At 37.0% G+C, this 26,892-nt stretch overlaps 1 protein-coding gene across 1 annotated transcript in view; it reads right to left on the bottom strand.

Moving 5' to 3' along the window:
* Positions 1 to 16,967: 16,967 nt before the first annotated feature.
* Positions 16,968 to 26,892, bottom strand: part of LOC145680362 (endochitinase-like) — an 81,723-nt gene continuing 71,798 nt past the window's right edge. Inside the window, exons 9-10 of the mRNA XM_081750775.1 lie at positions 23,530 to 23,729; positions 16,968 to 17,118 (exon numbers count right to left, since the gene is read on the bottom strand). Of these exons, the coding sequence (XP_081606901.1) occupies positions 17,110 to 17,118; positions 23,530 to 23,729 (209 nt within the window). The 3' untranslated portion in view covers positions 16,968 to 17,109. The remainder of the gene's footprint in view (positions 17,119 to 23,529; positions 23,730 to 26,892) is intronic.

Here is a 26,892-nt window from a genome sequence, read left to right as displayed (position 1 = left end):
AACAATTGTCAAACATCGACTAGTTAAAAGTTAGCGTTAGTTTGCTGGTTACAAATAAAGTAAATGTTACCATAATATAATCTAAATTAGCAAGAATGTTTTTAATAAATGTAACTATTTTCTGATAAATGTTACATTTAAAAGTTAGAAAAGCTTCAATTTCACCAAAGTAAGAAGTGGTCATGCATAATTACTCACCTCAAACGATGATTACACAATTCAATTACCAACTAATCGTCATTAAAATTGCTTATTTATAATTTCTGATATCTAATTCATTGCGCAACTGAATTATTAGATTACAATATTATTGTTATAGGCTGATGTAATTATCGAGTTTATTTTCCTATTAGTACTCTACATTTTATCAGTAATTTCTGATCATTGTTTACTTTTTTCTTTCTTTCTTTCTTTCTTCTTTTTTTTTTATTACAGTATATCTGAATATTTTCGTACAGTATATCAAAATATTCTATTAACTGAAAATTTCATGTCTAAATGGTCTAAATGTGGGACAAAATGGCTCAGAGTAGGGACACCAGTTCGAATTTTTCCAGGGGGGAAAGACCGGTTCCGGGGGGAGCAAACGAGTGATTCCAGGCGACACACGCACAAAAGACTGACACACAAGTGCAGTTGCGAACATGCATGTTTTTTGTACGCGTGCTCACGAATGCATCATATAGAACAACAGTTATTTACACACATTTTTGTGGGTCTGAGCTACTCCATCGTCATTTGTTAGTAATAGGCTGAAGCAGGGGCGGATCCAGGGGGCGATCGGGGCGATTGTCCCCCCAGAAGAGGAAACTTTCTTATTTAATATATATAAATAAAACCCATTTCAAAGTTTGGAGCCCTTAAAAGTAACAGTATGAGAACCCCCCCAGAAGTCGGTCCTGGATCCGCCCCTGGGCTGAAGTACGTTCAGACTAACAACGAACACGTGGTCAGGGCGCTTTATCATGTAACCATATATATAGCCTTAGTTCGTACATATGTTGATGAATTTTAATTATTACGCTTATTAAAATTAGTTACAACGAAACATACAGTAATCTCAAACTTTCAAACACAATGTTTGATGAGAAATACTTATTTTACATCACAGTTCAAAAACTATACATCTAACTGTCATGGCGATTCCCTTAATTATATTATGATACATCTCCTTGACAACTGTCTGCGTTACCATAGCAGCGTACAAACAAAAATGTACATTGCTTACATTATTTCTTTCTTCTTCTTCTTCTGTTTTATGGCAAAATACTTGATCACTGTTGCCCTGATTACGTACTAAATATATAAATACAACGTTATCGTCGTAATCACCCTGTCTCTAACAGGCGTCTCAGGAGCTTTCTAACCTAGTGGTCGACACGTCTTTTATTGGCGTGACTCCCCAATTTACCTCACGACTCTTGTGGATGCCGAAAATTGGGAAGCACCGGCTGGGAATCGATCCGGATCCCAGCACCACACGGACGTGAGTCCAGCGTAGTTGGGCCACTTGATTACGGTGTTCCCTATCCTTATTAATTAGAGTAAAAAAAACTATAGTACTATGGTATTTCATATATTCAGTACTATACTGAATATATTAAAATACCATAGTACTACAGTTGGTTAATTAGTGTGTTTTGAATCTTGACACTACTGAAAACTTCGAAATTTCAGGGGGTGGACTACTGTCCCATTTGCCGATCACTGTGAGCGGTCATGACCCAGAGGAAATAATGCGACAAAGTTCTATAATGTTATTAGAGTTTACCGGAAAAGTCCAAACGGCCTTTCCTAGTAAGATAGTGAAATCGGCCCTTGATCCAAATTGGGTCGTTATTGATCCAAATGTTACTTTTGACCTAAAACCATACGAAAAAAAGATTCGACCCCTCCTCCTCTCCTTGCCGAATTATCGCATCATACATGGTTAAAATTGAATATTTTTAAATTCTGGTGCGGGTGGTCCAAATATATTGAAATTGTAGATACTAAGTAGGTGTAAATGTGATTTTTTTCAAAAACATTGATGTTGTTGTTTTTGTTTGTTTTTGATTTTCTTGTTTTTTTACCGTTGAAAATTTCAAAAAATCGTAAAAAAAATCACGGGGAGGACGCGTCGCTGATTTTTTGTTGAAAATTATGTAATACCCTTAGGTACAACATATATTTTTGTTGAAACTTGAAAGAGGTGGAAACGTTGTCAAAAACAATTAAAACTGAAAATAAATGTGTTTTTTTTTTTTTAGTTTTTCGACCATTTTACAACCCTCAAAGTTAATACTTCGAATCCAATTGAATATTTAAAAAGGGCACTTTAAAATGCTCTTTGTAGCATACTCTGGGTACCAAACCACATTTTGCAATTTTGTCCCAAGTTGGTCTGTTATTTAGTATAATGCTTCTTATGCGTTTTTGAAACCTACTTTATACACAATGTCAGTTGTGTCCTTCCATCTCGCTAGTTTGGATGTAATTGAATGTTATAACTTTAAGAATCTCAAAACTAAAGCTTTAGCCTACAAAAATAAAAGTAAGAGTTAAAGAAAAAAACATGTATTTGCAAGAGAAAAACAAGAGAAAATGATATTTGTATTGTAGGTATATCAATGTGTTTTCATTCTACATAATACACATAACAGTTAAATATTCTCTGACAATGGGAACAAATAAGAAAAAAACACCATACACTTTGCAATGATTCATTCAATCTTCGTGGCTGTCTTCACCAATTGTAATATGTTCAACTTCAGAGCCAGTGTTATATAAATTAGTCAGAATCTCACTCGGGCGTATAATTCGAAATTTGTATCTGGCATTCGATAAGTAATATACGATGGCGACAACGTACGAATATGTGCCAACTGTTCGCTGCTCATTTGCGCATTGACATGCATATCCTTTGATACCATCAATCGTGTTGAGATCCGGAGTATACTGAATAAAACACCTGTATGTTTTACCATTACGATGCCTTCGACTTTCAAGACTCTGTCTTCGTTTCTGTACTTAACTGCGTAAACTCCAATCGTGGAATCGTGGAATTCAGAATTTCACCTAAATATGAGATAGCCTGACCTAGTTGGTAAGTTCCTGTAAATAGTACTTTCAGTTGATCTTCTCTGGGAAGTCTAGAACATTGGAAGATGATAGTGGTCTAAAAAGCACTTTCCTTCTTCCCTAATGTTCCTCTTGGATTTCACTTGCGGATTCTTTTCCATCTTGTTTTCATTTGATTTAGAATCTCCGCAAAGTTGTCCCGATCGGATATCAACTTCCTACCAAACACATTGTATGTGGCAAACTATGGGCGTAATTGAACCAACTTTGGATAACGTTTTATTGTCCATTTTTGAGTGCAAAAAGTTATACTTTTGGCTGATTATACCATGAATGGCTTCTGCAACCCAACGGACTTTCGTAACGAACCGTGGTTGGTTATACTCTTCCGTTGTAAATTGAGCCCTATTGCTCTTGAAAGCGAACATGAGGACCATGTATCCTTGTGCTTCCAGAGAAGGAACTGAATTCCAAAATCCTCTGTCCAGAATAAAGACATCTGGACCTCTTTGCAACACCTGACGTATCCCATTTTCCTTTGACAATACATCTTCAAGGATCTTTGCATCATTCAGGGTACCTTCATACGGCCCAGCTCCATTTGGTACGTTAAGGATCGCAGCATAGCTGTTCTCACTGTGAAGTTTGAACAGAAACACAATTAACGCTTGCAACACGTCACGTTGATTGGAATTTTGCATTGAAGGGATAATTTTCCTTATTTTCTTTATATTTTGCCAACTGATACCAGTGACTGCCTAAATACGCCCTTCCGACATGGAATATTCTTGAAAGTCATCAAATAGGGTGGCATGTGACTTTGTAGGGAAAACATCCAAGTATTCTGCCAAATCATCAGATGGGCCACTGCAGGTTGAGCTGAAGATCGTGCAAGTTAAAGCTGACATAAAAACGGTTTTTGATTAAATGCGAAGCACAACAGCGATTTTTCACTGGCACATATATTCTGTTTTCCGTGAAGAATTGTAACCAGGCTGCAAATGGAAAGACTTTCAGGTAGCGTGTGTAATAATGGTTCTAGCAAATGGAATTTCGACAGTTTCTACCTATGGTATCGCCCGTGATTTGCATGGTGATTTGAAACAATGAGCCCTCTGAAGTCGTTGTTCCCTTTCGGAAGATTGACTATTGTCAAAACTAACAGCATCAACGTTTATAGGTTCAGTACATGCTGCTTTTCGTTCACGCAATCGAAATCCCCAGTCGGAAGAATTAGTGGCTGTTCTTCGGTCACAAAGTCAGAGCTCAATGTAGATTGAGCCGGAATTTCAGCAAGGGAACACGAAGGCGTTTCCTTTCGTCTGGGTTGTTTACTTTTGATGGCATCATGGCCTGGTTCTGCAGGAACGCCTTTTTGCCCGGTTTTCAGTTTTAGATGGCATTTTTCACAAATTATGTCATTTAACCGTACGTTTTCCAGGTAATACATCTGAGTAAAATGTAGTTTGCTCATCAGAAGTAATTCTATTTGCTATTATTTTTCTTCTTCTCATATTATCGATAGTCATACCACAGGATAAACAAGCTTCATTCAGGGCTTTCATAATGGCACACAAAATACCTGAAACCAAAACGTGTACTTCAATATTTGATATTCAATTGATTAATTCTAAATGAATAAAGTCTAAACATGCATACTTGGAAAGGAAGAAACGAAATATCAACAAAGCACAGCTAACAAAGACACTCGACGAAAATAGTACACACAATACCTGAAACAAAACATGCCCTTTAGTGTTCGATGTTTAGTCGACTAATTCAAAGTAAACAAATCGTAAAGATGCGTACTTGTAAAGGAAGCCATTGAACAGCAAAATGCAGCTTACAACAGAAAGAAAGAAAGAAAATCGATAAAAATAGCACACGAAATATCTGAAAACATCCGTGATGCTTATTCGAATAATGCAAAGTAGGCAACCATAAAGGTACATCAAGAAACGAAACAGCAACGAAATACAGCTTACATTACAAAATGAAAAAGACACAGAAAGAAAATTGGTAAAAACGGCACACAAAATACATTTTTAAAAAAAATGTGCTTTAATATTAGATGTTTAGTTAAATAATTCAAAGTGTAACATATAATTGGTTTCGCACTGAAAAAGGTTTTTTGATTATCGTATTATTTTAGTTGCTGTGTTTATACCATATGGCGGAAATTTCGAGTTCTCTTTGAAGACGCTTGGATACCATTGGTAGAAGGGAGCGGCTCTTCGGATGTAATCTGGTGATGACTGGAATCGTGATTCGAACCCAATGCTGATGACTGACTCGCCGAACGCGAACCGTCAACCAAGGCGTGAACAACTTGACTCCTCGGTTTCTGCAACGCAACTTGATCTACTACTTTTTTCTGGCTTCCACTAGTGCGTTCCCTCGGAGTCAGTGGCGGTTCAACTCACAGGTACAGTAGGAACTTGCCTAGGGCGCCAGCGCTTGAAGGGGTGCCTAAGAAAAAATATATTTATAAATCAGTTATCGAGAAATCGGTCTATGTTTACAAAAATGATTCGACACGCTTATTTTATAATTTTAGAATAAAATACTAATCTAATATTGCACTTGCATTTTTTTAAAAATAAAAGCGCTATGCAATTTTGGTGGCAATGAGGCACCGATTTCATTCGCTGAAGCTCCCACCTGTGTACGCACATCGTGCCCTTGCCCACCCATCCCCTACTCTAACAGAATTAGAATAATGTATGCAGTATCCTATACTTCAAAATAAATAATTTGTAGTTTCAGTTGTACGGATCCACTTAGGAACTACGATTTGCGCAATGTTTCTCACCACGTTGTTGAGCACGAAAATTCTTCTAGTCACTCGGTACTGTCAGCGTTCTTGCTCTATGCCGATGCGAGAAGTAAGGTAGACAAACAACTCGTTCTGCAAGCGAAAACTGAAGCAGAATACTAGAAAAGTGTTTTAATGAAATGAAATCTTTGAGTTTTACGTCCCACGGTTATGCCGGTTAGGCTAAAGGAGACGGTGATGATGAAGAATGAATGAAGTGGTGGAATGAAGAAAGTGGGAGGAAACGAGAGAACCCCGAGGAAACCCACGCAGGTGGTGTTTGTCCACTACTAGAAAAGTGTTTTAAGAAGAGTTGTTGCAGTTGTGAAATTTCTGGCATCCAGAGGTTTGCTATTTCATGGACATCAGGAGACATTCGGATCATGACATATTGGAAATTACGTGGAGGTTTTAGAAGCCATAGAAGAATTCGACCTTTTCTTAGCCGACCTTATAACGCGGTTTGGTAATGCTGGGAGAGGAATAACTTCCTATTTGAGCTCGACCATATGCGATGAATTCATCCAACTTTTGGGAGACAAATTAACTGAAGAAATTGAGAAAGAGTTGAAAGAAGCCACGTACTACTCCATCATTGTTGGTTCCACATCTGATATTGCACATATAGACGAGCTCGCTTTCGTGATTCGCTATGTTCTTCCAAACAGTGAAACAGGAGAAAGGATTATTAGGTTTATTGAGCACCCAGGACACAAATCTGAGAAGCTAACACAAGTCGTGCTGACAGAAATTCTAAACCTTGGACTTGATATAAAACATCCAAGTATACTGCCAAATCATCAGATGGGATGCTGCAGGTTGAGCTGAAGGTCGTGCAAGTTAAAGCTGATCTACATAAAAACGGTTTTTGATTAAATGCGAAGCACAACAGCGATTTTTCACTGGCACATATATTCTGTTTTCTGTGAAGAATTGTAACCAGGCTGCAAACGGAACGACTTTCAGTTAGCGTGTGTAATAATGGTTCTAGCAAATAGAATTTCGACAATTTCTACCTCTAGTATTGCCCTTGATTTGCATGGTGATTGAAACAATGAGCCCTCTGAAGTCGTTTGTTCACTTTTGGAAGATTGACTATTGTCAGAACCAACAGTATCAACGTTTATAGTTTCAGTACATGCTCCTTTTCAGTACATGCTCAAAACTGTAAGGGGCAAAGCTGCGAAGATGCTAACAACATGTCAGGAGCTTACGCTGGATTACAGGCAAAAATTTTAAATGTACGCAATGCAAAAAAACGCAATGTAAAAATGCAAAAAACAGAATACGTACTCTGTTTTGCGCAGTCCCTAAATCTTGTAGGAGCTTGTGCCGCTAAATCTTGTCGTGACGCCATTTAGTTTTTTGGTTTCCTGCAGAACCTATATAACTTCTTCACAGTTTCAGACAGAAGGTGAGAAATTTTGCTAAAATATTCGAAGCCAGGATTAACTGTTCTGAAAAGTTTATCAGCAACTCGTTGGTCAGCAAGGGCAGATGCATGTAAAGCACTTTCCACAAGCTACGGTGAAATTTGTGTAGCTCTGGAGCAAATTGCAAATGACAACAATGGAAAACCACAAATTCGTAGTGATGTTGATGATTACTGGCGTAAAGTACAACAGTTAAAGTCGGTATTGATGGGTACTATCTGGACAAAGCTCATAGAGCATTTCGATGCAACCAATAAAAATCTACAAGCAACATATATTGATGTGAGTAAAGCAACAGAACTAATTGCAGGATTGGAAACATATTTGCAAATTGTTCGTACGGTGTGCGATGTATACGAAGAGCAAGCAAAGAACATAAGTGGATGTCAGGAATATCTGCATGACAAGGGACGGAAGAAAAGTAGGAAAACTGCTCCCGATGAAACAAAAGAGAGAGAACATGTTTACAGAAAGAGAACAATTTCGTATGGAGATATTTAATACAATTGTTGATTCCCTCGTCTCTGAATTGTGCAGAAGGAATAAGGTAATTTAATTTTCTTGCAAAACTGGATAGTGTGGACTGTGAAAGCATTCGAGCAAAAGCGAATACATTAGTTCTCCATTACAAAGATGATATAAATGACAGTTTTTCGAATGAATGTATTCATTTCAAAGCTCACTTGAAAGCGTGTGGTGTAGCCATCAAAACTGCATCTGAAATGTTGAAGTAAAAAGGAACTCGAAACCATTTTTCCTAATGTAGATATTTGCGTACGGATGTTTGTATCTGCGCCAACTTCGAACAGTTCAGGCAAAAGATCTTTTTCTGTGTTAAAACGCATTAAGAACCATTTGCGGTCCAGAATTCACAACAAATACTTTTAGCTCTTACTAAAATGTGTATTGAAAGCGAACTGTTAAGAAAGATAGATTTTGAACCAGTTGTTAATTTATTTGTAGACGCTAAAGAAGTGTTTAATTCTGTAACAAATATCATACGATTTCCAGTATCTGTAGTTGTTTAAAGGTAAAAAGAGAATGTTACCGCCAATTTTATGAGAGGTAAAGATGAAGCATATAACCACTGTAAGATTCAAAGCTTCAGAATTGTTTGTTTTTTGTAACGTGATAAACGGAGTTTCTGTATACTTTTATGTATACCGTAAGACTGTGTATACTTTGCACAAAATTTAAGGAATTTTATAGAAAATCGCCTGTAACTTATAAATGTAATGATTTAGAATACTGTATTTCAAACATATAATAGCTATATATGTATAAGGAAAATAGCTATAAGCCCTATATATTAGTGCAAGTTCATTAGTAAATATTCAGTATGACTATAATTATTGAAATACAAACTTTGGTGCAAAATAACCCCATATGTGGGGTTACTTTGCACAACATACAATAACGTATGTTCAACATACGAACAAAATGTTTCTGTACAATATTTTCCCTTCAGTGTTTATACATTTTACTTTTTACATAAAACTGCATGCAGTTTACAAATATTGATATTACAATGAGGGTACCGGTATCGATACTTATTGTTAGTATGAATTACCAATATTTGTAAAGAAAATTATGTATTTTCTGCTACCGGCACAGGCACCACATTCTAATAGTTTAGCATATGTCCCACAAAAGTGTCAACTCAGGAACAGAAAAGAAAATCCCGGTGAATTGATTAGCCTTGGTTATTCCTTATGTCCAAGAATATTATCCCAACCGTAATCAGTGGAAGATTTTCGGGGTTGGGGACTTTCAGGCTGAAGCCCACCCAAATTGCATGATTTCTTTTTTTAAAAAATCTAATGTTAGTCATTCTTATGTATAAGCTTCAAGCCATCCCAAAGTCTAGTGATTTCTTAAAAAAAAAAAAAAAAAAAAAAAAGCCTTTGTGAGTGGAGCCCCTCTCAAACTATTTTTGTGGGTCCGCCACTGTTCATAATTTATTTTCCAACAAGAAATTCATTTTTCCAGCATCTACCTTAATAGGAAATTTACCTAAATTTAAAATGCAGGAGGTACCGATAGTAATAATTTCCTATCAAAGGGGTATTTTGGACTGGTGCAAAGTAACCCCGAGTAGGGGGTAAAAGCGCCTTCTCTCAGTTTTACTTTTTTATAACTTTAAAACGTTTCTCATTTCAATTTCAACTATTGCATCAAAGTTCCATTATACACAGTAGTATTCTACGAAACTGACTTAACTTTGACGGAAATTCTTTACAGTTCATTGTTTTACCGACAGAGGACTGTGAAACTCTTTTCATATTTTGTTCAAAGTAACCCCTGATGTGCAAAGTAACCCTTACGGTATATGTTAAACATGAGTTGTGTTGGTGTTTTATGAGAAGTACGTAGGTATTTGTCGGGGAGGGGACGCCGTATGTCAGAGTGCCTAGGGGGGCCAGAAACCTCAATCCACCCCTGCTCGGAGTTGATGGGCAAAATCAATTCAACTCTTCCCCTCCGGTTCCGCTGGATAGATCCACTGACAAAAGACTCACAGTCAGAATACTTATTAATTTTGGCACTAGATGCTAGGTAAAATTTATATAGCACGGACTTGTCCGTCCTTCAATACTACTATGTCGTTCACTGTATCGATAACCATATGATTCAATATGATTAGCTTTAATGGCATCGATACACTGAGAAAAAAATTGTAGGTGGCATACTTAAAAAAATAGGTTACATGCGCAATTCCTGTAGGTTTTGGACTTAACGTACAGCAGACGTATAACTGAAAACGCATGTTTTATAATAAGTGTTCCATCTATACGTACTTTCCGTATGAAACAATGTAGGCGGTTAGGAAAATGAAATGAAATCTTTAAGTTTTACGTCCCACGGTTATGCCGGTTAGGCTAAAGGAGACGGTGAGGATGAAAGATGAGTGAAATGGTGGAATGAAGAAAGTGGGAGGAAACGGGAGAACCCCGAGAAAACCCACGAGCATGGTGTTTGTCCACCACAAAGTCCACACGTGTAGGCGGTTAGGATTTCACATAGAAACGCACGTATATAACATATAGCTGACGAAGGTAACATAAGTATATGCATGTGATATACGGAAAACTGTTAGATGTCAGACATCCTGCAACGGCATGATGTAACATCTAAGGGCAGTGCCTATGTAGCGTACTTATTTCTATAGTAAGCAAGAAGATACTGTATATTTGTACAATACACCGCTGTCCGCAGGACGGATTTTTCTCTGTGTACCCAATATCGGATATAAATGAAACCGAATAAAAAAAATATATATATTCATAGTAGCAGAGTCAATTTGGACAAGTGTTTCTCAGATTGTTAATAGTTACTGTTCTCCCAGCTACTCCAGGATCAAAAAAAAAAAAAAAAAAGTTCCCTTTTTTTCCTTTTTATTTGTTTATTATTCTCCAATGATTTTACTAACACATTGTCAATTAAAGTGACGTCGAATCCGTGTCAATAGCATCTTGGACATTATTTTCTTGAGTGAGCGCTTTAATAAAAGTAGCAAGGGGACGATACACAATATTTTCTTTAAATGTCAGCACACATCTTTTCCTTTTATGAACACTAATGTTATTATAATTCTTTTCTCTTCTTTGAAAAACAATCTTATTGTAAGTAGTTTGCAGTCTACGGGGATAATTCACTGAGTAATATACATTAATAGAATTTGTTTCAGTGTCCCTCCCAATCTGGAGAATGAAGCAATTAATACTATTTCGAATGAATATAGCATTGGGTTTACGATTTGGTAGAAATCCAAACGCTTTCGAATGATAACATTTCATTATGTCCATCACAAAAAGGCAAGTTCGCAATCATTCGTTGAAAAGGCAGTATCGCTATAGAGCTCATTAATTTATGCAATTTAAAAGGCATAACAACAGGTTTATTTTCAGAACGACGCCCCAAAGAAATGATTTTATATTGTTCTGTTGGTTTATCATCTCGCGACTAGTGCTGTCGAATTTTTGTGACATTTGCAGTTTTCGGTGTTTGAGAAAACCGGTTTTCTGAAAACCGAAAACCGCAAATGCGGTTTTCCAAACCGAAACCGCAAAAGTGGTTTTCAAAACCGAAACCGCAAAAGCGGTTTTCATAACCGACATTTCGGTTTTATGAAATTTCACTTTTTTCAAAAACCGTTTTCGGTTTTTTTTTCAAAAACCGTTTTCGGTTTTTTTTTCAAAAACCGATTTCGAGAGCACTACTCGCCACAACAGGTAAGGGGTAGAAAAACTTGTTTGAAGGTCGTGTCCTTTCCCCTGCAAGTGTTGTACTCAACTCACAAGCACGATTGATAGGAACGAGATTTAAAATTATTTGCCTCTTCATACTAACTCTTCTAGCATAAACCATTTCGTGCGGTTTTGGTTTAAACCAGTGCTATTCAACCTTTTTTTTTTGCTCGCGTATCCCTAGACACAGTTCACCATCCAATTGTGTACCCCTGAAGTTGTTTTAAGAAAAACTAAATCGAAATTAACTTCTTAAACTTAATACACATGTTCTGTTGATTAAAAAAGGGGGGACAAATAGAACCCCATCAAAAGAACACTCAGTGTGCCAATCACAAGACTATCCGAAAAAAAAATAACCTGGGAGATTTCAAAACATATGGGAAACATCCAGTTCTACTGAGGGTGGTTTTCTCCTCATCCTTCCTGATAATTCGCACATTGAGGGCAATGTTAAAAATTCAAAAATTAAAAGTAACTTTAGAACTTACTACATGTATTTTCTCCAACTATGATAATTCAATAAATATTGAAAATATGCATATTTTAGGATTACGTACCCCCAGAAACATCTTCGCGTACCCCCGGTTGAATAGCACTGGTTTAAACAAATCCATCGGAGGTTATAAATCGATAAATAAATCCTATAAGTCGTATTTGTATGGGGAGCAACTAAAGAACAAAATGCAGCTTCCATCAAAAAGAATGAAATAAATTTGATTAAAAATGGCACACAAAGTACCTAACACAAAATGTACCTTTTGTTACTTATAGCTTATTCAAATAGCTAATTCAAAATAAGCAAGTCGGATAGGTACACTCGTAAATGAAGAAACGAAACAGTAACAAAATACACCTGTACATCACAAAAGAAGAACCAAAGAAACCAAATTGATAAACATGGCACACAGAATACCTGAAACAAAACATGTGTTTTATCCGATGCTTATCTAAATAATTGTAGGTCTCTCTGCAAAAACAAGATAAGTAGAGTTACCGCAATTTCCGATAAAACATAGGAATAGAAAGCATGTGGTTTTCTACTGCCTTAGTGCGTATTTGAAGCGTCAACTGTGGGAAAAGTATTCATCAGTAGCGAGTTGCCGTTTCCTAATGTGGGTAACACAGGTCGCCACTATCTGCCGCCAGTGAAGCAAGCACTGGTAGATGGGTCAATCCATGCAAAGTGATCGAGACAAAAGAAAACTTGCCGCTCTACTGTTTCAAAAATATCTAGTTTTTTCATGAATGTTTGTTCTATATCAGGGTACTTGAAAACCACAATTAAATATTTTTTTACAACATCCCATGGCGACGCAGCGGCTGCCACCATTTTGCATTTTTTCGATTTTAGGCGTTTACGTTCTCTTGGATATCTCAGCATGTATTTGCCCTACCAAATTGAAAATTACTGGACGTCTCCAACTCATACAGAGCTAAAACTTTGATCTCTTAACATTTTTGCCTAAAACCACTTGAACAGGGTGCAATCAGGGTTTACAGTAGAAACATTTTTGGACATTGAAGACATGTTTTGGAAGAGGAAACAACTGACGTAGAGGTCTGAATTTGTGTGTGCATATAGTCCGGGATCATAAGTTAATACACAAAAATTTACAGACCTGTAGCTGCTCCCAAAGGCCTGAAAAAGAATCGTAAAGTTGGGGAATTATGCCAATTTGCATGCAAGAAAACAAACATTTGCTTCAGCTTCTTTTCCGAAAATGCTCCCTTTTCCATTGAAATTGTGTCGATATTACAAGAACAGCTTTACATGAAAAGCATATTTTAAGGTAGGAAATATTTTCTCAGCGGTATGATTTAGGGGCAAAAAACTAGTTACTTCCAGTAACAATGAGAGTAAGCGATTTCCACTCACACTCTGTTGTGAACTCTAATCAACCTAACCCCATTTCGGTTCGCTGTGTATTGTTTCAATAAAACAAGAATTTTAATGTTTGTGGAATGTATAATGTAGGCTCAGTATTAATGATTGATGTGTGTATTTTCAAGTCGTCCTAGCAGAATACACGAATTGCCAATGATCGCATCACACAATGAGTAAGACAAACCTGTTTTTGATCCGAATTGGTCCTGAAATACCTCCTTAATCCTTCTTGGTATCAGTGGCGTTGAATCTGGCAACTCCTGGTGATTCTGCAACGATGAACCTGATAATCTCGACGTGTTGGCGATGGTTGTGGTTCCAGCCTCTCGTCTTCTCTCTCATGGGCGGCAATTACGGGGTGCAAAGGGGGCAGTTGTCCCCGCACTTTTTTGAAGTAACACATTAATGTAAACCCATAGTTTCCTTTGGAAATGTAGTGTTTTTGCATGTTATTGGTCCATAGAAAAAATGGTGCCATATAATATTTGCCGTTGCGTGAATATATATTGGTTGTCTTTGCGTGCAGTAAAGGAAACTACAGGAATTCCGTTTAAATTTCCACAGAAAATAACCCCAAAATTAACCTATTGGCGCACAACAATTCAAGCATACTTTCATTCCTTCGTACAAGGGCTCGATATGTTAGTCAACCGTTTGAAACTAATTGAGAAAACATTTCGAAGAAAAAAAGTATTTCACAAATTATTCTTTCATTGTTCAAAACTTGACAGTTCTCAAAATGTCTTTTCTTCTTTCTAAAGTAAAGAATATAGATTAAATAGGGCGTAATAAGAAACAACTTCTACCTTTTGCATTGTTTTGCAGTGTACGAGTGAAGTGGTGTGTTTAGTGGTGTACGAGTGTATATACAACTAAATTTTGTGAATTCAACATAATTCTAGATTTTAGGATTATTTTGTATAACTATAGTGTGGAGTGACTCTAAATATTGTTGCGTTTTGGTGTGTTCCAAGAAAGTGAAAATTGCACCTAATGGCAACGAACATGTTTCGGATAGTTGCAAAAGCAAATATTTCTTTAAATGTCATAGCATATACTTGTAGTATTTATTGCCTTTCATTTTCTAAGAGTAATAACATATATTTAATAGCATGTGTGGAATTAAAAATTTGCTTGTTCATTAATACCCAGTTTCAATATAACTTTTGAAAAGCAAACATCATTATTCATTACTATGATTAATATTATCCTTTCTATGCATTTGTTTTGCAAATTTGTTATTGAACAATCTGATTACACGATTTTCCAGACAGAATTTCAAGATGTTAATGAGCAAGAAGTCAAATCTCTTTTCTTACATTTTTGCTGTTTAAGAGTACAAAGGGTTAGTACCTACTTGCGTTGCTCTTGTCAATTTACTTAATAAAATATAAAATACGATATACGGTATTTTAACTGATAAAGATAGTATCCTATTAGTTATACAACCTTCCGATAAAAAATTGTTAGAAACAATAAGGGAAACTAACATTTATATACAAAAATTCGGATCATGTCTTGTCGACCTCCTCCTTTTAGCGTCCAGCCGCCGCCATTGTCCCTCTAGTTGATATTTGAATCAGATCTACGTTCACTTGACCAACATTGTCTTCGACAATAAATAACCTCTCAGTTCACAGATGAAAATCATGAAATGGTTGCAAGAGCCAAGATGACTGTTGCGAATGTCTGAACTGAAGTTAGTCCAGTCTGAAGATGTAGATTGAGTTCATTACGAATAACCTGATTGGTCTGGATCCTGACTGAATGACTGAACGATTGCTCCTAACGAATGAAGCCCGAAGAATCCAAATCTTCATATTTTATATGAATTAAACACTTCCTTAATTTCTTCTTCTTCTCATTCTCGAATTGATTCCTTTCTTTGTTATTTTGACAACAGATAGTTTGTCGCCTCATTGCTTGCTCAATATGTGTGTGTAAGATGAAATTATGACAACTCGTGATTCTACTAAGCGTTCTTTCAAAACACACTGGAAGCTACAATGTCAGTTGTTTCTTAAAATTTTTGCCTTACAACATATTCATGCGCTTGCATTTACATTCTCTTTGAGTATAATGCCTTTACTTTGTTTTATCTTTTAAGTTTTCTTCCTCATTCCTGGTGCATTGACCTAATTGACATTTGAACAGACCTTTAGAAATTTACAATTTAAAATATTTTTATAGAAAAATCAAAGTGATGCTACAATATCGTTCTTATTCAACACGAATTCCTTCTTGTAGGCGCATTTGGCGTGGGAGACCCAGGTTCGGTTCCCGGCGGGAGCTCATGTAGTTCGGATTCCACATTAATCAGTAGGTCCACGTCTCATATAGCTTGCCTACTGAAAGGGACGTTAACATCATAATTAACTCAACGAATTCCTCTACTCTCTTAATGAACACTCTTTCACTTTATGCCAGGGTTTCTCAACCTATTTTACATCACGATCTTCCTTTTCTTCCCGATAAACACCACGTTTACGAAGAGAAAGCAGCAGTTCTCCCGATGACAGTGACGATGTATATTGTACAGAGTGGCCCGTAATTGTGTAAACATATGATGTTTGACTTACCGTACTATTTGTAATTCTGAACTAAAAGTTTCGATATGGCAACACTGTGTAGCCTGAGAGTAAAAATAACGGTCATTGGACATAGAACTCTTAGTATGCCAGACAGGATAGCGGAACGGTTATTTAGCATGTGTGTTTGTATTCTGCAACAAACAGTTACGGAGATGAGAAGGAGGATGACTAGAGTTTGGAGACGCTGTGTGTTAACAATCGCAAGAATAAAGAAACTACGGAAAGCTATCACAGAAGAATTCCACAGGATACCAGTACAGGTCTGTCAAGCTGTTTGTGACAGCGTTGGCTTTTCGTCTACAGGCATGTATAGATTTGGATGGTGCATTGGTGGACTATGCCATGGAGAACAGAGATTAAAATTATTGTAAGAAAAGGTATCAGAGTAATAATGTCTTTATGTTCACGTTATGTTGCTAGTTTCTTTACCACAGTCTTTGAAACATCACATAAAAAATTATGGGCCACCTATTACATAAATTAAATTATACGGTGTTCGTAAAAAGGAGAGTTCAAGTTTGAATTAAAAGAATATTTTCCGTGTCAGTAAGTCAGAGTGTTAGTAAAAGAGAGGGTTCTTTCGCATATTAATACATATGATTTGTATTATGGAAGTGTCTGTTATGAAAGGTTTCGTTTTAAAAAATATATTTCTTGACCATAGTAACTTTTAAATATACAATATAATCATCAAGCGAATAAGTAACTACTGTAACAGTAACTACAATTGCACCTTTATATTAGATTTCCTACAACTCCTATGTCGGTAACTGGCCGATATCTTATGAGCTTAAAACTAATTCATCAGTGTAATGTATCTTAGAGGCCGGAGAGTTTCTTCTCTCTTGCTGACATTTTATTTTCAGAATCAGGAGAGAGCTGAGGAACGCCATTGGATAGGAAATGTAGTTAGTAAATAAAGACATTTCTAAATATATGTCGAGAATTTATTATAACACACACGATTTGTTCTTTACATTTTTACAACCAACTACTCATTGGCAAGATCTTTCAACAGTGAGAGAAAGTATTTAGCTGAAGAATTCCTGCTGCCAGCAAGTTCATTGTGGGAGCTTCACTTCCTCTGAAAAGTAAATATAATAATTATTATTATTAAATGAAACATGTTCCATTAGGGATGCACGCAGGGGATGGGTCCTAGGGGTCCGGACCCCCTGGAATTTCGATTTATGTGTAAATCTAGCTTAATTTTAGGGGCAATTTTAGGAATTTTAATATGAAATACCCTCATAATGAGGTTGGGCCCCCTCCAAAATAGATTCCTGCGTACGCTAGTGTGTTCCATATTAAGAATTTGAACAATTGTGTGATATCTTTACTAGAGCCTGTCTATTCCACCTGTCCCCTCGGGAACTGGCAACTATACTTTAGCCCCACCCCTACTACACGCTGATGGAGGGAACCCTCTTTTTGCTTACGGAAAAGAAGTGAGTGACCTCAGCAGTGTTGCCAATTTGTCATTCAGTCGTTTTGTCTTGACGAATGAAGATCGTAGGCTACTTAGAATGGCTAACAAGACAGAGACCAGTGAAGTCCGTGAAATAATTCATTCTGGCAACGCTTCCGTATCTAACAATTGAAAGATCTCGGCCGCAACAACTTGTCTCTCATTTTTCGAGGGAGGTACGGGAAAACACACATAGACAGCAGCGCCAAAAGGGGCGTAGTTCAGATAGAAAGGCTCTTATAATTGTAGTCTTTATGATTAAGTAATTATAGTAAAATGTATTTTGAAACTGCGTAATCGTTTTTTTTTAAATCTTTAATAGACAACATTAATTTCCAGTCGATTTCTACATCAGAGACTCAAAAATAATGTCATTTGTTTACAACAGATAAGAAATTAGAATATCATCGGTTATACCTACTTATATAGATTTGCACAAATAAAGTTGTAAATATTATTACCATTATTAATAATAATAATAATAATAATAATAATAATAATAATAATAATAATAATAATAATAATAATAATAATAATAATAAAAGTAGTAGTAGTAAAGATATGATTTCATTTACGAAAGATATTTATTTAGTAAAGACTCAGTCATGTACATTTGAAATTCTCGTGAAATTAGAAGTAAAATGTCCTTCGTCCATTATATAATTTTACAACAGTATTCGTGTACTTGCTTGGTCTAAAAACAGTTTAAATTGCAAATATTGTTGGAGTACTTCTCTTTTTCTGTAACATTTTTTTTTCATGACAGGAAGATGGATGGAAATCTGGTCTTATTTACTACTGCAAGGTTTCGTAATAAAGTGACTTGGCTCCTCTTTTCCGAGGCCTAATTTGCTGGAAGAGGCTGTGCTGAGGATAGAAACAATCATTTCCAACTAAACGGAGTGACAAACATCTTGGCATTTGAAGGCGTGCTCCAAGTTCCCTTTAAAAGCTGCTGGCAAATGAGAGGCCAGCGGTATTGCCACGTTTATTTTGTGCACGTCTATCGTCTGCCACCTGATCGCGCTATAGTTCGTCTGCTTAGCCATAGCCAGACCCTTTAGCACTCGGCAACGTCGTGTCAGAGCTTGCGTTTTATTCGTTTAGCTGAAATGCCAAGATGTTTGTCACAGGCTTTAGATACACTATAATAATAACGGGAGCAGACATTAAACTTGGCGTTGAAAACTGATGAGGTGAGAGGTAAAGAAGAATATCGATCGCCAAATCGATGTTCATAGGTGGATCCATGATTACTATGATAAGGGATAACGTTTATTATCTTTAAAGATGGCGTCACAAGTTCTCTATAAACGCTGTTAGCAAATGAGAGGACTGCCATGTTGCCTTGTATTTGCACAGGTACTACCTGTTCTCTGTTTACTTACTCACGCTGTAATCAGTGTTTCTTTCAGAAAAAATGTTCCGGGGGGGCACACGTAGTATACGGAGGGGCACATATTATTTTCATGCGGTCTCGGTATAACTTAGCAGCTTCTTTTCTAAAGTTATGTAAAAATGTCAATGTTGTTATTTCTTGTCCACGAAAATACTGAAGTGTATGATCCCAATCATCACCATAAAGTTAAAATATTTATTCATGGCCTGTAAAAGTTTTCTTTTTTCGGTTCGAAAAATATAATTGGCAAATACAATAGAAATGTACTAATAATATTAAATACAATAGACATTTATAAAAGTTTTACATTATAACTTCGTCCGTATGACAAAAATTCACTTCGTAGTTTGTTTTTAATCATTAAAGAAGACGTATTCTTCTCATCTTTGCTTTGGCGTATGAATTGATTACCTCATTGATAAAATTCGAATTTGGCACTTCTTCACCCTCAATGCTGATCAACATACAGTGCTTCAAGTTTTCTTCTGCCATACGAATTGAATTTAATTGAATTTCAGTTTAGCGTCCCTTTCAGCAGCGAGGCTATGTGAGACGTGGACCTACTGATTAACGTGGAATCCGAACCACATGAGCTCCCGCCGGGAATCGAACCCGGGTCTCCCGCGCCAAGGGCGCGTACGCTAACCGCTTAGCCTCTTCTGCCATACGAGATCGCAATTTTGTTAATATCCTGTTCATTGTGCTGAAAGACCTTTCAACACTGGCTGTTGATATAGGTACACACATGACCGATTCACATATTTTATGTAGATTTTCATAACCAATTTTCACTTCAAGTACTTTTGGAAGAACGGGGTCTATATCCAAACAAGCATTTTCAGTGCTCTTCATCAGTGACCGAAGGAAAAATTGAAATGACTTTATATCTGCCCATAACGGTTCCATATCAACATCGACGAAATAGTTGCACAGTTTCTTTACATCATCTACACACTTGATACTTAAAAACATGCCTATGTTTTCGAAGTAGGATGCACTTTCCATTAGGCCAAGGGCGCGGTCGTTGAATCTATTTGATATCTCTTCGACAATCTGCAACACATAACTCTTCAGGTCCTTAAGCGTTTTCTCAGGATCTTCGTCTTCCACAAAAGTCTTCGAAAATTCTTCAGGCTTTTGCATGGCCTCCAAAATCATAGTCCTCAATTCGCTATTGGTGCTACAACATTCATCCGCTATCTTCGTAAGATGTTCTTTAGTGGCATCGATCATAGACATCAGAGATGAAAATGACAAGGTTGCATTTTGAAGCTGCTTACTCAAGTGAGACAACGCACTTAGTAATGCATCCATAACACAAAGTGTGATAACAAAGCTTTTGTTGGTTATTTCGCTTAAAATTCCTCCCGCAAGTGACGCAAAATCAACCCCTTCTTTGTGAATATGCTCAAGAGCCAACAAAATTCCCGAGAAGCACCTTTTCACTGCATTCACAATTCTATAGTGACTTAGCCACCGTACTTCAATGCATTCAGGTACTTTTAATATAGGATCGTTTATGATTGCCTGAATTTCATGCAGAATGTTTTCCCGCTTAGGTGATCTACTAAATAGATTGTATATGTCTTTCAATGTATGGAAAAATCTTTTAACTTTGGGATTCTTGTTTCTGCACGTAGCAGCAGCAAGTGACAGCACATGAGCTCTGCAGTGAATATACGGTATATCTCTGCCAGTTTTTGTTGACAGAATCCTGCGAACACCAGAACTGTTGCCAGAAAAGTTAGACGCACCATCGAAACTAAACGCTATGAGATTTTCGTATTTCAAATTGTGATTTTTCATTTCAGTGTCTATAGCATTAGCAATGGTATCGGCTTTGCAATCAGGTAAGGTCACCAGCGCCAAAAATGTTTCAACCGGAGCACTGTCCTCTACATATCGCAAACACATGCTAAGGGCCATTTTATTATTTATTGATGTACTTTCATCAGCCATTATCGAAAACTTTTTATCTCTGATTTTTTGAGTCACTTTAGAACGTAAGACTTCACTAACACAACTCAACAATTCGGAAGCAGTGTTCTTACTGCAGTAGTTAGAGCGTTCACTTTGTTCATTTTTCCACGTTTCTAGTTCTGGACTACACTGTACAAGCAAATTATTCACTAGTGCCTCATATTTTGTTGTATGTGGCACTTCTTCTTTAACCAAGAAGTACAATCCACGAACAAGCATTCCCAGCGATTGGCGGTTTCGATCTTTTTCGGCTTCACTTTGACGAAGAACTTGAGAGTATACAGGGTTATTTTTTACTTGCATTCGCAGCCTGTCCATCTCAAGGCTTGCAATGTGCGCTTTTGAATGATTATGCTTTTCCAGTTTTCCGTCTTTTCCTAATGCATTTTTATATGCTGTGAATGGATGAGTCACAAAAACACCTCCCGTTTTCTGCTGCACATTAGGGTCATTCTTCATATATCGCTCACAATATTTACAAAAGGCACCTCCACGTACTTTGTCCTCGTACAGCCACTCATACTGTTGTTCCCACTGTTTATTATACAAACGCTTCTTCTCAACAGAACAAAGGTTTTGCTCATTTATATTTGCCCTATCATCTGCACACTTTGAAATACATTTCGACTGCTCAACATCAATACTTACATCCTTCTCTTGTTCTAGTCCGTTTGCATTTCCCTTACACTTACTTTTATCTGGCGTATTATCACTTAGACTTGTACAGTCAGTCGACAAGGAATTCGATGGGCCAGGGTCCACAGATGTTTCAAGCTTAATGTCCAACTTTTTTTCCTTTATAACAAAATTCAAGATAGATGTTTGACTTTCGTTTTTCCTTTTCTTGTTAGAAGACATACTGAACAAATCACTCACCTGTAAACAAGACACACTAATTGAAAGCACAAAACTATAATCGCCAATATTAACCTAATCAGAATAACTTACATGTGTTATTCGTTTCAGATATACGTGCAACACGACGTTCAATTGTTACTCTTCCGTTCAAGGTTGGCAGTTACAGACACAAGATACCACCTAATTGCTAAATATGAAAAAGAAAACAACTATCGGCACGAGCTTTAGAACACCTTGGTAAAGTAGCAAGATTAAAACCGTTTGTTTATCTGTTTATTGTCTTCTGAAAATATTTATTTCCCACTGCTGGTACTATTCTATTTATTATATTATAGATGTATTACTTTGGTCTCTCCGGGGGGGCACTCTCGGAGCTCCGGGGGGGCACTCTCGGAGCTCCGGGGGGGCAGTGCCCCCCAAAAACATGTCTGGAAGAAACACTGGCTGTAATATGCTGGCCAGCCACACCTTTTGCCAAACAGCAACGTCGCGGAGACTCTTCGTTTCATTTGCCAAAGATTGTGTCCCACGCTTTAGTACACTGTCAACGCTTGATTTATTCTATTCCTCTAATCGCGTTGCTCGTCTTTCTAACAGTCCCTCTGATCGCAAAACCGTGGTTCTACCTTATACGTTGGATAGCTGAAAAGACTGACATAGAAAGTCATATTGACTTTCCTTCGATTTACATTTTTCTTTTTCTAAGAAGAAAATTATTCTTCCTGATTTTCTGGACCGTGGACGTACAATATCCAGCAATCAGTAAATTAAACAACTTATGAAATTTCAGTAGAAAGGGACTCAATAAAGAAACAGACCGCACAACAATCCGAAAATAATCCATATTCACCATGACAATGCGAGACCCCAAATCTTGGGTAAATAACCAGATAAATGGTAAATAGGACTGGTGAATAATTTTAACCACAATAATATGTGCCGGATCTTAACACCTACTTTCACATGTTTAGTCTAATGAATAATGGTTTGTGAGAACAACGATTTCTTTTCTGATGAAGTAATTGTAAAGAAGCAGGCATTCTTTTCAGCAGCAAGACTGTATAAGACGTGGGTCTACAAACCACATGAGCTCCAACTGGGATTAAACTCTGATATTCTGCGCCAAAGGCGCATGAGCTACCCATATAGGCAGGAGGAAGCTCAAAAGCTAAATTCTTCATTGAGTTGCGTGAATTCGTAAATGCACCACTTGTGAATGACATCTTCTTATAGCACTTACTAAAGGACGTACACTGCACAACAGTGATCTGTAATCATGGGAACTGATCCTGGGGAGTGTCAGGCTCCCCCAAAGTTATCTCAGAACACGTCTTTACTTGGATCTTTCTTTCGATATATGACAACGAAGCATACAATACCTGAACTGTCCCCTCTCCCCCCGAAATTATACATAAATCTGCCCTATTGTCTGTAACCGCAATTTAATTCATGTTTTAGTTCCGGGGCCTGGAGACGATCGTATTCTTGGCGGTCACATCCCCCAACTTTTCCGAAAGTATGCCTGGAAGAAACACTATTGGCTTCTAATCGGTCATTCTCTAAACTCAAAATTACAACTGTGTAAGAATAATTTATTTCTAACTTTGATTATTAACCTATAGCTAAAGTAGTTCATTGTAGAGTATGAGAACTATAATCCTGTTTCATTATAGCATAAGTAAGTTATCTTGTTCTTAGAGTTTATTTGTAAAAATTAAATCATAGTGAGGTTAGATGAAACAAACTATAAGTTACACAGTAGATTTACGTAAGTAGAAAAACAAACTTACCTTTAAATTGCCAGGTACAGTATAATTCCTTAATCCTTCGTGTACCGCAGTAAGAATAGGATTTTCTCCATCGCCACAATTATCCAAGAAATCATCTTGATTCACTGCCCACACCATGGCGCCACCGTAGCCATTCTCTTTGATAAAGTCTACTTTGTAGCCTACGCTCTCGGGATCATCATATCCTATCCAAATATCACCTAAAAAATAAGGGAAAGTGGGTGTTAAATAAAAAAAAGAAAATCGTTGTAGTTAGGAAGAGTTATTCTTTACAAAATACAAGACCTTAGAAATGTTCATTTTCAAGCCGCATATTTTTCTATACACTATGCTCTAATATCGAAAGCGGAATTCTTAAATTTAATGTATTTGGTGAGACACCACTGGTTTCATAATTCGTGAACAATTGATACGCTAAGCAAAAATAAGTCCCCCATCCCATATTTTTGCAAAATGAAAATCGATTGCAGTTTCATACCGTCTTTTATATATTAACAATACCTTTACTAAATGACATGACTCATTTACAATTTAGTACTAAAGCAAAGCAAACGCAAAAGCTAACATATTTTTGATTAAGTTCATAACGTATTTTAGTTAATATAGAATAAAATTAGGGGTAAAAGTGGATCTGAAAAAGACGCATGATTTCACGCCCTCCCCCGTGCCTATCTTTATCCATTGAAATTTTCTAGGAAGTGGAGGGACGCCTTAGATATAGTTTTGGAAGTGGAGGAACAGCATCCGTCCTCGTTCCTCCCACTTTTACCCCCTGAATACAATAATTTTAAAATTTCCTCATTTTCCGTTGATCCATTGATAGTTTGTCGTATAATAAAATTGATTCCTAGATTTCTCTTGTAGTAGATAATGTTTTATATTTTTTCTAGCAATTTTATATGTAGTTTCTGTATTCTTAACTAAGTGACTTTTTAAATACATTTAATATGCAGGGCTATTATAAACGAAGGACCCATTTTTAAAGATGCGTATTTATTAAAGTACAAATCCAAGATGAACAATCTTTATACCAATGGAAAGTGGAAGTTTCAAAGTTTTTTTTTTTTTTTTTTTTTTTTTTAATACATTATAAATGTTCAATGTGTCCACCGTCTGCTGCACAACAAACATCTATGCGGTAGCTGAACGCGTCCCACACACGAGTAAGTGCATCTACTGTTACTGAGTGCACGGCAGCTGTGATACGGTTCCGCAGATCATTCAGAGAAACGCCGTCTCAGAACTTTCCAGTTGCTTGGGGGAATTCCAAGTTATTTACTAGCTTTATTGGAGGTGCGTGAAGTTGGCAGGACCACTAACAGCTCAAATTCTGAAACTCGGTGCAGAATTTGAGTACAATTTGAGCTCTCAGAAAAACCAACTCCCACAATTTGAGCTTTCAATTTAAAGGCTCTAAGTCCATGTGAAAGGTGGCCCTACCAACTTCACGCTGCAGGACCACCGAAAGCTCAAATTCTCAAACTCCGTCCAGATATTCAGTAGAATTTGAGCTTTCCAAAAAACCAACTCCCAGAGTTTGAGCTTTCAATTTAAAAGGTCTAAGTCCACTTAAAACTTGCGCCACTAACAGCTCAAATTCTGAAACTCGGTGTAGAATTTGAGTAAGATTTGAGCTCTCAGAAAAACCAAGTCCCACAATTTGAGGTTTCAATTTAAAGGCTCTAAGTCCATTTGAAAGGTGGTCCTGCCAACTTCACGCTGCAGGACCACCGAAAGCTCAAATTCTAAAAATCCGTCCAGATATTCAGTAGAATTTGAGCTTTCAAAAAAAAAAACTCTCGGAATTTGGGGTTTCAATTTAAAAGATCTAAGTCCACTTAAAACTTGCGCCACTAACAGCTCAAATTCTGAAACTCGGTGTAGAATTTGAGTAAGATTTGAGTTCTCAGAAAAACCAACTCCCACAATTTGATCTTTCAATTTAAAGGCTCTAATTCCATTTGAAAGGTGGTCCTGCCAACTTCACGCTGCAGGACCACCGAAAGCTCAAATTCTCAAACTCCGTCCAGATATTCAGTAGAATTTGAGCTTTCAAAAAACCAACTCTCAGAGTTTGGGCTTTCAATGAAAAAGGTATAAATCCACTTAAAACTTGCGTCACTACTAGCTCAAATTCTGAAACTCGGTGCAGAATTTGAGCTCTCAGAAAAACCAACTCCCACAATTTGATCTTTCAATTTAAAGGCTCTAAGTCCATTTGAAAGGTTATCCTGCCAACTTCACGCTACAGAACCACCGAAAGCTCCAATTCTAAAAATCCGTCCAGATATTCAGTAGAATTTGAGATTTCAAAAAAAAAAAAAAAAACAACTTCCGGAGTTTGGGCTTTCAATTTAAAAGGTCTAAGTCCACTTAAAACTTGCGCCACTAACAGCTCAAATTCTGAAACTCGGTGTAGAATTTGAGTAAGATTTGAACTCTCAGAAAAACCAAGTCCCACGATTTGAGGTTTCAATTTAAAGGCTCTAAGTCCATTTGAAAGGTGGTCCTGCCAACTTCACGCTGCAGGACCACCGAAAGCTCAAATTCTCAAGCTCCGTCCAGATATTAAGTAGAATTTGAGCTTTCAAAAAACCAACTCTCAGAGTTTGGGCTTTCAATTTAAAAGGTTTAAGTCCACTTAAAAGTTGCGTCACTACCAGCTCAAATTCTGAAACTCGGTGCAGAATTCGAGCTCTCAGAAAAACCAACTCCCACAATTTGATCTTTCAATTTAAAGGCTCTAACTCCATTTGAAAGGTGGTCTTCCAACTTCACGCTGCAGAACGATATAAAGCTCCAATTCTCAAACTCCATCCAGATATTCAGTAGAATTTGAGCTTTCAAAAAAACCAACTCCCAGAGTTTGAGCTTTCAATTTAAAAGGCCTAAGTCCACTTAAAATTTGCGCCTCTGCAGCATTGGAGGTACTGAAGCGTGAAGTAGGCAGGACTACCTTTCAAATGGACTTAGAGCGCTTAAATTGAAATGTCAAATTGTGAAAGTTAGTTTTTCTGAGAGCACAAATTCTACTCAAATTCTGCATCGAGTTTCAGAATTTGAGCTGTTAGTGACGCAAGTTTGAAGTGGACTTAGATCTTTTAAATTGAAAGCTCAAACTCCGGGAGTTGGTTTTTTGAAAGCTCAAATTCTACTGAATATCTGGACGGAGTTTGAGAATTTGGGCTTTCGGTGGTACTGCAGCGTGAAGTTGGCAGGACCACCTTTTACATTGACTTAGAGCCTTTAAATTGAAAGCTCAAATTGTGGGAGTTGGTTTTCCTGAGAGCTCAAATTCTACTCAAATTCTGCACCGAGTTTCAGTATTTGAGCTGTTAGTGGTCCTACCAACTTCACGCACCT

This window comes from Thermobia domestica, chromosome 3, assembly GCF_964235325.1.
Source record: "Thermobia domestica chromosome 3, izTheDome1.hap1.1, whole genome shotgun sequence".
Taxonomy (NCBI): Eukaryota; Metazoa; Arthropoda; class Insecta; order Zygentoma; family Lepismatidae; genus Thermobia; species Thermobia domestica.
The sequence above is the reverse complement of the archived record's forward strand: the minus strand, read 5'-3'. Positions and strand labels throughout refer to the sequence as shown.